Below are 15,296 nucleotides of genomic sequence, written 5' to 3' on the forward strand. Positions count from 1 at the left end.
TGCTCCCATTTTCATCCTACTCGAAAGCAAGCGATTACGGCACCGATTGACTCCGTTCTTTTTGTTTTCATGGGTGCTCACTTCTAACAAAAAATACAAAAATAAGAAACAAAACAAACAGCGCTTCAATCCTTTGTTTTTCGTGGGATGAAAATGGGAGCCACATGCTTAATAAGGGAACCAATACCCTATTCGGCTTAAGAATGTAATGTAATAATCCCGTTCAAAGCTGTTACTGGAGCATACCAAATATCAACGCAATGAGTATCAAATGATCGCTTCATGTGACGCAAACGTACCAACCAATAACAAACCAGAACACCAGTCAAAACCAAAAACGCGAATAAATATTGAATTTGACATTTCATTCTGCTGTTAAAGCTCCAAGTTGACACAAACACCCCAGTTAACAGCCAGTCTGTCGGTGGGGAAGGTGGGCCACGCTTGCGCCTTATCGCGCTATCGATTGTCGTCACGAAAGCTCGCTCCGATTCGATTCGAGTCGAGAGCAGGCGAGAGCGAGCTTTCCTGCAGGAACAAACCAAAGGCATCTCGAATGTGATGAAAAGCCACCAGCTCCATCATTCGGTATCGAACGGTATCAATGACCAGTTTGCTGCTGTGAGCACGGTCGGAAGTGATTTTTTTTTCTTGTCCATGGGATTGTAATCTGGTTGGTGTAATGGAGAGAAAAATCTGCTTTGCAGATTGAAGCGAACGCGAATTTTTGGGTGGGCTTTGTAAAGCGGAAAAATTGGTTTGTTCGACGCGTTACCGTGAAATACGCAAAAGAGTTGGTGCGAGTCGGCGTTGGGGAAAATAAATCCAGTTCAATAACAAACGAGAAAAAATCCCTGGAGAATAGTGCGAGTAGAATAGTTAATTACGACGGTCATAGGGAAACGATATCGATTTGTTGAAACGGCAGTCAGTGGTGGAAAAACAGTGTTAGAAGAAAGTTCGAGTCGGAGGTTGGCAGCTGGAAAAACCACTGAGTGATCGAAAACACCGAAGGAAGTAATACCACTCGACTGAGCAGCTTCGAGAAAGGACCTGCAAGATGGGCGACCACGGCCCGGATATGAACACACTGGAAACTGGTAAAATAAGGCAAATTTAAGCTGATTGAACATTCCACTGGATAATCTTTGCATACATTAGGGCGTAATCAGGTACAGCGACATCTGGTGAATGAATTGTATTTTGAACCGGTCATGTATGGGGTTTGAACGGAGCCGCAGGATACCCGACAATCCATCATATCGTTGTTGGTTGAATGGTTACATAAAATAAGTACTCACGGGTCGATGCTGCTGACGACGACGGGTGTAGGTACATTCTCCATCGAATACAATTCGACCACCCACCGCCTGGTGCTTCTGCCGAGGCTGGTCCGGTTGTGGGCTGCAGCAGCCACCCACCCTGCAAATCATTTTTCCTGTGTGCTCTCCGAATTATGGGGTTGCGTTGAAGCTTTCGCTCCGATATCTCTCTCTTCTCTGACTTTCCCTAGGATTGTCAGTTTGTTATTTGAATTTTGAAACACAAATTATGTTTTCTTTTTTGCTTGTTGTAAAGGAACGTGGGAGTATCTAGGATGCAATCGGATATGCACTGACGATGGTCAATGAACGGATGTGAAATTGACATGAAATTGATTCAATCGATTGATATAAAGAACTATTTCGATGAAACACTTTATATTTAACGTAATAAGTGCTTAAATAATAAACGTTCGTATAGGATAACATAAATTCCATTTATTTTAATTTGTGTGGATTTCGTTTTCTTCGTCTTGACGAAGCAGCTTTCTGTCCTACTTGAAAAAAGTGATCTAAGATCACTTTCACTAAGGGTTGAATTTTTAAATTCTGCGGAATGTCACGGAACTCAATTATTTGAATTTGAATTTCGTTTGTTTTTTTTTTTAGAATTACTTATGATACAATTCAGTACATACAAGTGATCATTCAGTGTGTCTGAATTCAATTCTTGGATTTTTCTTAGACTTCATTAGATGTAGAGTATCTTCGTGCCTGTGACTCGATATTCGGACGCATGAATGATTTTCTTTTCTTGATTGTATATATTCGTAAGGAACTTTTCTTATCCCATTCTCAGAAGCCATGCAGAAACGACGGACAAAACGCGTAGGAGTTACCAAATTTCTGTGACAAATGTTATGACGACTTCCAATATACCGTACCGGTCGTTGCTCTAGCTCTAAATGCCGTTCTTTGTCAGCTATGTTCATGCTGATGAGATATCTGCCAAATTTGTTCGCTGCGTGGGAGTGTACCTGCAGGCAGCATCCAGCAGACATGCGGCCTTCAGTAGAAGAAGCGCCGAATGAATGTTTTCCATTCATAAACAGTAGACCAGGGCTTATTGGATGATACCTACCTCTTGGAAGCATCCAGTTTGGAAGAAGTTTTTCTTTGCAGCAGCAAACTGGTTCCAGGAATGTAACCTTTTCCACTTGAACTCGGACTCGTAAAGGTACAGTTCAAGTGCTAGCCATTTTTCCAAGACTTGTGTGCACCAAGCATAGACATCTTCTCAATCCTTAAAGTGTGACGTTTCAACTGGAACAAAGATTAATTTTCAGCTGAGTGTTCTACATGCACTTCCACAGTTTTTAATTCAGAGCTTGTTCTGTGAACCATCCCTTTTACATTCGTACATACTTTTGGAGACTACCTGTTGGTTTCAACGGAGCGTGTTTACCGATTGTGATTTCATATTTTTCAACTACAGGCTTATGTTTTTACATTTAACTTTTTAACATCGTACTGGATCCATAAAGCCGATGCGGTAAGCGCCAGGACTTTTTGTAAAGGAACATTATTTGACTTCCTTGGGCATAGAATATCTTCGTGCCTGTCACACGATATACACTACATATACAAAATGGTCACTGACAGAGGAAGCTCTCAGTTAACCGTGGATGTGCTCATAGAATACTAAGCTGAGCAATGTCCCAGTAAACACGTTGCGCCAAGAAAAAAGCGAATAAGCGGGTACTTTCGGTGCAGTACTAGATTTGCAGTAATGAGTTGATTTTTTGTATGGTGAGATGATACAGTATCTGTTTCTGCAATGAAACTGAGAATTTATCGTATAACCATTTGAAATCCAGCTTATTAATTCAAACCTAGTACTGCACCGAACGTGCCTTATTATTGAAGTGATCACAGAGCACTACGCTGAAGAAGGGCAGGTCAATTTACAAAGCGGACGTTAAGTCAAAAAGGTAAATAATAATATTTTATGAATATAAAAATCAATGACGGCCGCCTTTATCGGTTTCAAAACATTTAATTACTGCGGCGAAGTTGCTATTAGCGGTGTGGTCTTTGAGGCAGAAAAAATTTCACCGCAATTAGTTTCATAACATTTATTTACGTGAAGCCTTTCTGTAAACAAAATGATCGTTTCGCTCATTGTCGTCGTTCTACAACAACTGTTGCATTCACCATAAAACACTTGGCTGGTCACCTTAGATGTCAACAATCAATTTCACCAGATTTGGAAAACTATAATTGTCGTAATAAGTAGGTTAATGCGATTTTTGTATTTTTAGTAGAACTCATGAAAATTACCTAATCTTACCGGTCAGGCTAAGGCCTGAGTGTCCTCTGCTGTACGTAGGTGTCGTCTCCATTCTACTCGGTACATGGCTGTGTGTCTCCAGTTCCGCACTCTGCGAAATCGTCCTCCACTTAATCGTCCCACCTAGCTCGCTGCGCACCGTTCTTTCACCGGTCTCTCGATGACTCTCGAGAACCATTTTGGTCGGGTTGCTATCCGACATCCTGATGACGTGACCCGCTCATCGTAGCCTGCTGATTTTCACGGTATGGACGATGGTTGGTTCTCTCAGCAGCTGATGCAGCTCGTGGTTCGTTCGACTTCTCCAATACCCATCTTCCATCTTCATTCGGCCGTAGATGGTACGCAATACCTTCCGTTCGAAAACTCCACGCGTTGGTCTTCTGCACAGAGAGTCTATGTTTCGTGCCCATAGAGGACTACCGGTCTATACACTGTTTCAGAAATTAAAAATACACTTTGTTTTTCTAATAAAAAGTTGTGTTTTGATGATTTTAACCAATTGTTTTCACAATACAGTATATTGTACTCCACATTTTTACGTTGCATGTAAATTGTCATGATATTTTGAAAAACAATCGAGTTCTTCAATTATTTACTTCATGCTTGAAAAATAAATTAGCACAAGGGTGTTTTTAACATTATTTCTTACTAAATTCCAAAAATTATCTTACTCTTTATCACATTCACCAACTCAAGCTTGTCAAAGAAATGCCGTCATCAAAACCTGGGATAAAATCATCAGCCCATTTCCATAGAATTTTGATGAGATCAACTTTCTTATTTTTTCAAGGTTTTTCTAAGCAACGTAAGGACTTCTATACAGTTAAAGAGTCCATACAGTATGAATATATTTCATTACAACTATTTTTTTCGCAGGTCATCCTATCATTCAGATGGCAATGCTTATAATACTATCAAGGCAAATGTAATAAACAGTTGTTGAGGTATTAGTTTGTTTTACGTTTGTTTCAGCTAGTGGTGTTCAAAATTTTGCTGCTATATTTTTGCATTATGAAGGCTTCTAATGATGGTTCTTGACATTTTTTTCCGGCCAAAATAACTTTTGCTAATAGAGAAACATCTTTTCTTATCGATACAGTAATTTCCATAATGTTTGTTAAGGAAATGGTTCATTTATGAGATTTTTTATATTCCACTGTCATATATTTCATGACATGTATGGTCACGTTGTATTCGCGGCATATCTGCAACATCTGGCGGATGACGAACATCTGATCCGTTGTAGCGCGTTCACCCATGAATCCAACCTAATATTGCCCCACGAACTCTGCTGCAATCGGTAATAAATAGACGGTGGCATAAAATTTGAGAGAATATCTTGTAGGAAGCGCTCAATAGTGTGATCGCGCGGTAGTTCCCGCAATCCAACTTGTCGCCCTTTTTGTAGATGGGACACACGATACCTTCCATTCATTCCTTCGGTAATACTTCCTCCTCTCAAATCTTGGTAATGACCCAGTGTAGTGCTCTCACCAGTGCTTCTCCAACGTATTTAAGAAGCTCGCTTGGTAGTTGATCTGCTCCAGCGGCTTCTCCTAAATCTTTTGGCGGTTAGGGGCCGGAAGCCTTTCGTCCTGCGCAAGTACTTCTAGATCTGTTACCACGCCACCTTCGGTGCTTGCAACGTGGCTATTGAGGCGCTCGTCGTAATGCTGCCGCCACCACCTTAGCGTGTGTCCTTAGCGCGGTACAGCTCTTCTATCGCTACGGGATCTCGTTCTTCCTGCTGCCACTTCTTCTTCTAGAAGACTGAGTCTTGCTTATTCCGCGCCTGTCTGTAACGGGCCTCATTCACCATCGTACGGTGTTGTAGCATTCTCGCCCATGCTGCATTCTTCTCGTTTTTCAACTGTTCACATTCGCTGTCGTACAAGTCGTTTCTGTGATTCGAAGCCTAGTGCTACAGCCGAGTTACTAAGAGAGGACCATGAGCCCTCTTCAATGCCTCTGAGACCTGCTGGTGTTGAGTGTAGAACAATTATTAGGTTTAAGTTAAAATACACGTTATCCTCTTATAAACGCCCTCTGGTCGCCGTTGCCATAGTTACCGTCATTATTACATTTTCTGATGCACATTATTGGTTCTGAAAAGCTCTCTTTTTTATGCAGGCCTTGTGCAGGACAAAAGCTGCATACATTGAAAATGCATAAAAATAACCTACATAAAAAGGGGGTTTAGTGTATTAACTTAAGGAAGGTAAATGGGTCGTAGAAGTGTAGTATTATTTCATTACACCAATAAATCTTACCTCAACATGTTTGACAACTTCAGGCCAGTTAGTTGGAAAAAAAGAATTTTTGTTTTGCTATCTTGCATGTGCATGTCAAAACGATCTGCGAATTGTCAAACATTTTGAGATTTGGTTTTGTTCTGTAATGAAAAAGTTTGCATGAAGATGCATCAATTACTAGGGCATTGATATTGTGCCTAAACCTCCATTAAGGTAACGAACCAGGGGTGCCAATACGAAGTCAGTTTATTACCTATTTCAATATTGCAATGGACAGCGAGTGACCAGGAATTTTGAAGGTGATGCCATGAGCAGTACTAGAAAGGTTTAGGAAGGTTTAAGTGGGCTTCTAGCAATGTTTCAACGGGATTCCAGAAGGGCTCTAGCCTCTAGGCGTTTCAAGGGGTTTCAAGAATTTTCAAAGCATTTCGAGGAACTTCAGGAGGTTTCGGGAGTCTTCGGGAAGTTTATGAGGAGGTTCATGGGAGTGTAACAGTAGTTTCTAAAAGTGTCATAAGATTTTAGAGGAGTTTAAGGGGGTTGATGGGGGTCTCAGGGACTTTTAATGGAAATTCCCAATTGAGATACTTATTTGGGAATTTCAAGGTAGTTTTAGTGGTCTTCAAGAGTTCATGGGGATTAGTGCTTCAGGGTGATTTTCTGTTACCGATGGGGGTGGGGGGGGGGTGGGTGTTGAAAGTGTTTCAGGGAGTGTGGCTTCATGGATCACTTGGGGCTTTAAGGAACTGTTAGAAGGCTTCAAACTTCATTCAGTCAACATGCGTTTTGCACCTTCAGAAAAGAACAAACATGTTCATTGCTTTTTTTGTTTTCCGACTGATTTTTATATCTCATAATTTTGATTAGATAGAATGATGCCATCTTCGGCAAAGTTGTTCAGAAAGGTAAGAACTGTCTGACAATTGAGGCTATGGTTTGTGATTTATCCGCTAGATGGCACCTTGTGTCAAAAGAGTACAAATACGTATATACAAATATCTTGATACTCTAGAGAGATTAAAATAAACTAAAAAAGTGTCGTTTTCAGCAAAGTTGTTTAGCAGGCTAAGAACAAATTAAAAGCGGTGACCTCGGTTCGAGATTCATCCACTAGGTGGTGCTAGTGGGAAAATGTTGAAACCTCTACATCTCAGAATCCCAGTTGGATAGAATGATGCAAACAAAGCCTTTGAAGATATAGTGTCAGAAGTATGAAAAGCAGAACTTCGAAATCTACTTAAAAATGAAAGATTTCATTTTCAATCCGAAATACTATAAATATTTACAGCGAGTAGGTGGACATCATGTAGAGTTTTTACAATTATAGAACTGCTGGATGGTCGGATGAATTCTTTTGGAATTTCTAGTGGTATCTTACATACATACTTATTTTATTTCCATTTGTTTAATTGAAATTGCTTTTCAGTTGTTCTGATAATCCATAAAAGTTTAGATGATCGACATTCAGAAGAATTTTACCAAAGTTTAACTTTACTGAAGCTCGTTTAAGTTTATGTCCAGTAATATATTAGCTGCTGAACTTGGCGTGTAAATGAAACTGAAAATGCAAACTGCAAGCAACTATTTGAACACATATTTTTTTTTTAAAAACAAGGAAAATCTAAATTTTTACCCTTAACTTAAACCATCTGATTGAAAACTCATAGTTTCAGAATCGATATCAGAAAGCCGACAGTATTTTTAATATTCTATATACTCCAGCTCAGACTAACACTCATAATACAGAATTTTGAATAGAATTAAGGAGAAACCGAATTCCTAGAAATAACTCTGCCTATTCTCCAAGGGAGTATTTGTAAATTTGGAAAAGGCTAGCAAGTAATATCATTAGACATTAGCTAATAAAACATTCATTCAAATTTTGCCCAAGCCATCGCGAACCACCAAAAAACAGCCCGCGACTCACCAGTGGATCGCGACCCATAGTTTGAGAAACGCTGGCTTAAAACTATGAAATTTAATTTGGTAAAATGGAAAAATTCACATGAGTCGTTAAATTAGATGTTAATTGACCCATCCCTTTGATTGCTTAAAAAAATATTCCCATGCTTAATGGGTTGCAGTCAAAAAAGCCCAAAACCGTATATTTTACCCTATAAGTTGGGGTATAGCTCAAAATTGTGAAGTGCTAAAGTAACCCTGAGCCCGGATTCGGATTCACCAAAAAGTTAATTTTTGTTTCGCTGAGCAACCATATGGTCGTTAGCTCAGGTTCATTACGATAGGTGGCGCCTAGCGTCAACACGCATGTCTCGAAACTCTAATGAGCTAAAGAGTTTAGCAGGTACAGAGCTATTTGACCATAGTGACTTTAGTTTGCTCCGCAAGGCGGCGCCAGTATTATTCATATTTAGATCCCTATGACTCAAAGTCCTGATAAGATTGAATGATAACGTCGGATGTAATCCAACAAGTGATACCGTCTTTGGCAAAATTGTTCAGCTAGCTAAGAATTATCTGGTTGTTGGATCTTTGGTTCGGTATACCGGCAATGTTTTGAAGTAAGCTAAAAACTATATGTCTATTGGGCCTTTGGTTCGGTTGGTTGATTTTGTTAACAACTGAAAGTAGCAAATTACTGATTTTACTCTGTTCCATATTTTTAAGCAATATCGTATCAGAAGTATTTTATAACATGTCATCTTTGGAGTAGATCGCAATTCAATATTTAACATGCGTTGTGCTGCAGGAATTCCACCAGAGGTTAATCCATGAATTCATCTAGAGATTCCTTTAAGGGTCTTTTCAGGGATTTTTCTAGAGCAGGGGTTTTCAGACCTTTTGAATCGTGGTGCACTTTCTGAAAATAAACCACTCCGCGGTGCACATGTTCATCATTATTAAAAAAGCAACTTGTCAAAAAAGCTCGTATTTTTCGTAGCGACTTCAGGTGCATACACTCGTCGTTAACATTTTTTTCCACACTGACTTTTCCATTACTTATCGGACTTGGAATATTTCTTGCTGAGAATATTTCTAAAAAAATTAAACAAGATCTCTATGAACGCCGAGTGAAACCCAGAAAAGTTTCCCAAGATTTTTGATAAATGCACTCCAAGCGCTCTTGTCAATTCAGGCGAAGTTCCTTTGAAAATCATAAAAACGATGTCAATAGATTTCTAGGTCAACAGATTTTTGAAGCAGTGAAAGATTCCTTCTCTGGTTTTAGGCAAGGACTCAGAAATATTAGTAAGATTTCTTGTGAGTTATTTAATTAGTTCATTGAAATTTCCTTGTAGGGTGCTTGTGAATATCCATTAAGAGTTCGTGGAAAAAAATGATACTTATGAGGAGGGTTTTGTAGACGTGTTCCATAATTCTTCGCAAATACCTGCCAGGTTTTTTTATGGACTCTGGCCGGCGTGGGAATAAATTTACTCTCAATCTAATGGAGCACCTTTCAATAGTTTAGCCATGGATTCCTTGTTCTATAGATTTCGAAGTACTTTTTATTAAACAGATAATCAACTTGAATATGCACGATTTCTGAAGTGCCGCGGTGCACTTGTCATGGCTATGCGGTGCACGATCTAAAAACACCTGCTCTTGAGATATGCCCAGGGGTTCGTCTGGGAAACTATTCTGGGCTATATCCATAAATTTCTCAAGGGATTGATCCAAGAACGTCTGGGTTTTTTTAGTGGGTCAACCAGAGGTTCCTCCAGGAATCCCACACAATCAAATATCTATCCAGGAATTCCTGTTAGGATTACTCTAGGTATTCATCTGGGATTCTTCCAAGAATTTAACAAGGTAGAAACCACATAAGTATACCACTAGTTATTTCTTCAGGCATTTCCCTAGGGGTCATATCAAGGGATTCCAAAAGGATTTTTTATTCTTTTATTCAGGAGTTCCATAAGGATTCTTAAAGGAGTTTGTTAGATTGTTCTTATCCTGCTGAACAACTTTGCTGACAACCACACACTTCCAGCTCCTTAGAGTTTCGAGATATTTTGTTTCGAGATAGGGTTTGAATTTTTTTGACACTTTGCGCCACCTAGTTGATAAAACTGTCAGATAGTTCCTATCTTGCTGAACAACTTTACCGAAAATGGCATCATTCTATCTTACCAGGATTCTGAGATATAGAGGTTTAAACATTTTCGACATTGAAGCCGCCAAGCGGATGAATCTAGAACCGGGGTGCCGTTCTTGGCCTGCTGAATAAATATACCGAAGAAATATACCGAAGAATCTATTCGTCTATCACAACGGGATCTTAGGGTATACGTTGTGAAAAGTATGTTGCTAAATTTGATACCCTAAGACAATCAGGAATAACTCCGAAACCATGTGGACCAGGTACCCATGTCCCTGGAATCCTAAACTAGTAGAGTTTTTCGGGAAGTTGTGAAATTTTCATTAAAATCCGCCGGCATATAAAAAAAAGATATGATTATTTTTTCGATTTTCTGAAAGTGAGAAGTGTATGTCGGCTGGATAAAGGTTAAGAGAAGCTCAATATGATGTCAGGTGGTTTAGGAGAATTTTCAAGGCGTTTCTGGAGGTTCAGGGCCTTTGAAGAGACATTTGGGTTGGATTTCAGAAGGACTTTAAAGGATTTATGGGAAAGTTAACAGTGTTGGGCGAAGCATCCCTCACCACTCCGACCATTGCTGTTTCCCGTCTCATGCGGGCAGCTTGTTGCAGATTCCGGCGAAATCCGAATGGACTGGACACTTCACCCGAAATTCTTATACAATTTCATTGCATTTATCAGATTGACAGATTCTAAGGAAAGCCATTTTGGTTTATGATTTTCCATAATTTTGCACGGTTACTATTATATGCCACTCGCCGATTGTTTCTAGTAGATGTAGCAGATAACTCCTTCTTTCCTTTTCCTGTTTGGTTCCTCAGGCCCTCACTATCAACTGATGCAGACAGGTAGACAAGTTTTATGGGCCCATCTTGATGAATTCAGCTCCGATACCTCCTATACCAGCTGATCTGTAAGTTTTGATCTGGTGGATCAGCTCGGAGTTGGATCAGTTCCATCCTTGGCTTTCGTCCTTTCGCTTCAGGTGCTCATCGAAGTGCTGCTTCCAGCTTTTTATCACATCACGTCCGTCCGTCAGAAAGGCACCCGTCTTTGCTCCGCACATTTCAGCTCACGGTACACAGCCGCTGCGGGATACGTCGAGCTTCTAGTACAACATCCGTGTTTCTTGGGAATGGCACAGCAGTTCATTTCCTGGCGCTCAGCTTCTTACAGGCAAAGTTTTTTTTTTCGCTTGACAGAATCATGTGTCCTGAACAGTGAACGGTGTATAAAACCTACACATATCGTTCCAATACATATACATATTTCTGTACTTCAGGTAGAATACTTGTCTTGTGTTGTCATTTCTTGTTTCCTCAAGTTGAAACTTGAGAAAACTATAGCAGAATGTACTTCGACACTGAATGGAAGTTGTAAAACCATTATCACTGTGCCCTTGAATGTTACGAAATTTTCCATCCCGGCACAGAGGTCTTGATCAAAACTCCGTCGAAGGACGCAGATGCTCCGTCTCGCATAGGTATGTTCATAATGTTTCCACGCTATTAACGTGAAAGCTCTACATTGCAAAAGCCGTTCCATTGTGATCCGGGGCGATTGGATTGGTGACGCAGAGATTGGCCTCCTCCTTGCCATCACCATATTTCCTTGACTTTTGCTCTCCCACATGCCCAAGGTACCAGTCCCATCGTCATCGTCATCAGATTCGCAAACTCCGGAAAGGCAAGCAAAAGCAAAAATAATGCCTAGCTGTGAGTTTTCCGCTGGGATTCGATTCTGTTTGTTACAGCCTCGACGTTGGCATTGAATTCGGCAGGCGTCGTAGCCGGCCCAAAGCAGCCTCCAAATAATGTGGGAAGTTTTTTGTTTGGATATTTTGCTGATTTTGCCGCACATTGAATGAGAGGACTCTTATCAGACGTTTATGGTTCAACATCGAGATCCTTATGCATGGATGGTAGGTATAGGAGGCACATGTTGGTTGTATGCGAAGCGAACATGGATTACAAATCAATATCATGAATACGACGTCCGTTGTAGGGCGAAGGAAGGTAACAGCAAATAGCAGCTCTGCTTGTTCGACGCCATGCAGTCGCAAACTTGGCAGAATGCATAAATTGACTGGATGGCTGTGTGGATGGCCATGTCGCTGTGGGTGAAGTGGGTGCTACACTTTTCGCGTTGCTCTTCTACAAGATTGTTCAATTTGGCTTTACATATGCATGGATTTTCGTTTATTCCCTCGATGGAAGTAGTTCTGAATAATGGAGCAGTATGGACACAGTTAGTCTTATAACTTTAATTTTCTTTCAGTCATCTTTTGTGATCGTGAGCGACTCTACACGATATGGGCTTATGGGCTGTACAGCCACCAGACAAGTTGGAAATTCAATATTTCAGCAGAACAGAAGGCTCTTTCCAAGGAGGATTCAACGAAAAAGTTACCCATTTCCTAGCAATTATCTACACTGGAATCTGTTTGCCGCAAAGCGTCTCAATCAATCACATTACCATGCCACATCATGCTCCGTAAGGCAAGGAAAACTGATACATTTTCCGCCTCACCACCGTGCCGTTCCGTCCACGCGGTGGTGTGATTCATAGGAAACCCCTTCTAACAACGTGGTTTCCCTCGCTCTGCCGACCAGTGACGACAACACGGTACCGGTTGTCGCCACCAACCCGAACGCGGAAGTAGCAGTCGCTGGTAGATGGTAAACAATCATTCCTGACCTGGTGGTCTAGCCTATCTATTACCCTCACCTTTCTATTGTATTTTGCTGCGTTCTCTTTGCATAGGTAGCGTTCGACCATGTTGGAGCCATGGTGGCTCCACAAAATTATCCATCAACAGTTGGGGAAGATGGTACTGTTCGGCAATGAACACAAGTAATTTTAGGCGAAAGCACTGGACTGTATGGCACAGGGTATAGTAGAGAACGGGGGATTTCGGACCGCGAGGAAAAATCCACTTGAGCACTTTCACTTTCACTATTTTATTCTCTACTGCTAACTACTATTTACACTTCGCGTTGTTAGAGCCACGCGAACGCTCTTCGATATCACTTTCAAATAATTCGAATTGCAACTGACCCGCTACTGCGAACGGGTCGCATATTTATATCAGAAAATCAATGTTCCAGAATCACGTGGAAGGCTCCACGCGTGCCTAGAACCCACGCGACGTTTCGGGATCCACCATCACCACGCTAGCTGCAGAGCGACGAGCATCGATGATGATGATGATGGCTACGGCGGCGGCATTCGCTGCTGCTCTCACGATTGGATCTCACGGCACTCACTCTCTCGCTGCTGGTCGCTGCTGTCCCGTCGGCTCGGGTGAGTGCGCGTGCTTCGTGACGGTCATCGATGACGGTTCCGATGCGATGGTTGGTGTTGGTTGCGCATCTCAGCATGCTGCTGCCCACGTTGGAAGCGCATCTTCGCGAACATACTCCCGCCCGTTGGAATGCAGTTCCAACTCTAATGGTCGTTTGTTGTTCATGTCCTTTAGGCAATGTCCTTACTAACTGCTGGAAAGTATGCTCCGGAACCTGGACGGTGCTGGCTATCCGTTTATCCCTTCGTGGACAATCGGCGGTGTTCTTCGTCAACTTCCTTACTGGCACTGGTTGGGTACCCTTGCCTGGTAAACTGCCTATTAGGGTGGTACATACTGGGATGGCTTCAGGAGGCTTCTGTTTATCAACGCGCTTCACAAGAGTCCTCTTGCGTTCGAAATGTAGCAACGTGTGATGCCTTTTCGAACACTTCACGCATGACTTGCTGTTGGGACATCCTAAGTAGCGATGGCCGTTTCTCAAGCAATTAAAACATAGGCTTAGCTGCTTCACTTTTTCATGGCGCTGATCACCGGATAGCTTTTGGAACAAAGAACACTTGAAGTTTTGATGCTGTCCGGCACAGAAGTCGCACACATACATCGACGACACTAACGCTGTATTTGATGTCATGGAAGGCACGAACTTAGACGCAGGCGGCTTCTGGTTGGAGACATTGGTGCTAGTGGATACGGTGGTTGCACTCTCCTCGCATCTCTCTAGGATGACACAGCGTTGCTTCAGGAATTTGATCGTCTGCTCGTACTCTGGAAGCTCCGTCTGGTCAATTGAAGCTTCCCACAACTCACGGGTCTGGTCATCCAATGCGTGAGTGAGTACGGTCACCACGAGCAGTTCCGACATTCCGGAAAGCGGTTGATCAAGCTTGATGAGGTTCTCCACGTGGCGGGTGCATTCATCAATGAGCCTCCGGAGTTCCTTCGACGATTTCTTAGTCATCTTCTTCATGTTTAGTAGGCCCAGAATGTGAGATTCCAGAATTAACCGCTTATTGCCAAACCTCTGCTCCAGGACGTCCCATGCGCGCTGATAGTCGTTATCCTGCAACGTTTCCAGGTCGATCACACCAGCGGCATCTCCCTTCAAGGAATTCTCGAGATGGAATAATTTCACAGCGTCAGAATCTGATGAACGCTGCATCAGATCCTGAAACATGGCCTTGAAGCGTGGCCATGCTTCATAACGGCCATTGAAGCTAGGCAATGGAGCACCAAAGGATTGCGATTGCACGATGATCGGTTGCTGGTTAGTGACACAAGGTGGCTGCTGAGTTGGCGGCGCAGTCAACTTCTCGGTACAACTCTCGAGCAGCACGGATACCTCCTCGTACAGGTACATGAACCGCAGGTAGTGCTCATCTTGCTCATCGCGCTTGTCGGCTGAGGACTGGGCAACAATCTCCTGGTGCAACCTGACATACTCGGCCTTCTCATTTTCAATACTTCGTTGGTACACCTTGACTTGGGCTGGGCTGAGCTCACTCCTGTCCTTTTCGGCCTGCTTGAGGATAGTTAGGATTCTGGTCACATTTCGTTGTGCTAATCCACGGTTGTGGACTAGCGCCCCAAGCTGGGCTTCACACTCGGCAGAATCCGGCACCTTCTTCACCGGTGTCCGTTTGGGTGGCATCCTAATGTAATCTTCACGGGTCAGTAACACGGGGATGTGGACAGGAATTTCGTCGCTTTTGTTGCAATGGATGGGAGGTAGCACACGGAATCCGAAGCGGTGGCAGCAACACTCAACACTACGGTGACAAACGGGAAACTTCGCTTCACCGGATACGATCGTCAAAATCGATGCGTGTGTCGCCACGGAGGGAAAAACACACTTGACGATTCCGAAACGACGGACACAAAACACTACGCGACGTTTAAATCAATCACTTATGGGCTGGGAACCGACGCGCTTGTCACAACGGGTGGAGCACTTCACACAATGCCCGGAGCGACGGGAAGGTAGCACTACGCGACGGCGGATTCACTGTGGTACTACGAAAATCGACGCGCTTGTCGGACCGGATGGAATTAGGAACACGGG

The 15,296-nt window shown here is 42.4% G+C and overlaps 1 protein-coding gene across 2 annotated transcripts in view; it reads left to right on the plus strand.

The window, feature by feature from the left end:
* Positions 1–574: 574 nt before the first annotated feature.
* Positions 575–15,296, plus strand: part of LOC109431926 (synaptotagmin-4) — a 77,220-nt gene continuing 62,498 nt past the window's right edge. The window contains exon 1 of one of the 2 annotated variants that reach the window (XM_029871996.2): positions 575–1,100. In XM_029871996.2, the coding sequence (XP_029727856.1) occupies positions 1,061–1,100 (40 nt within the window). In that variant the 5' untranslated portion in view covers positions 575–1,060. The remainder of the gene's footprint in view (positions 1,101–15,296) is intronic. The other variant, XM_029871997.2, reaches the window with a different exon arrangement.

The sequence above is a fragment of the Aedes albopictus genome, chromosome 3 (assembly GCF_035046485.1).
Source record: "Aedes albopictus strain Foshan chromosome 3, AalbF5, whole genome shotgun sequence".
In the NCBI taxonomy this organism is placed as follows: Eukaryota; Metazoa; Arthropoda; class Insecta; order Diptera; family Culicidae; genus Aedes; species Aedes albopictus.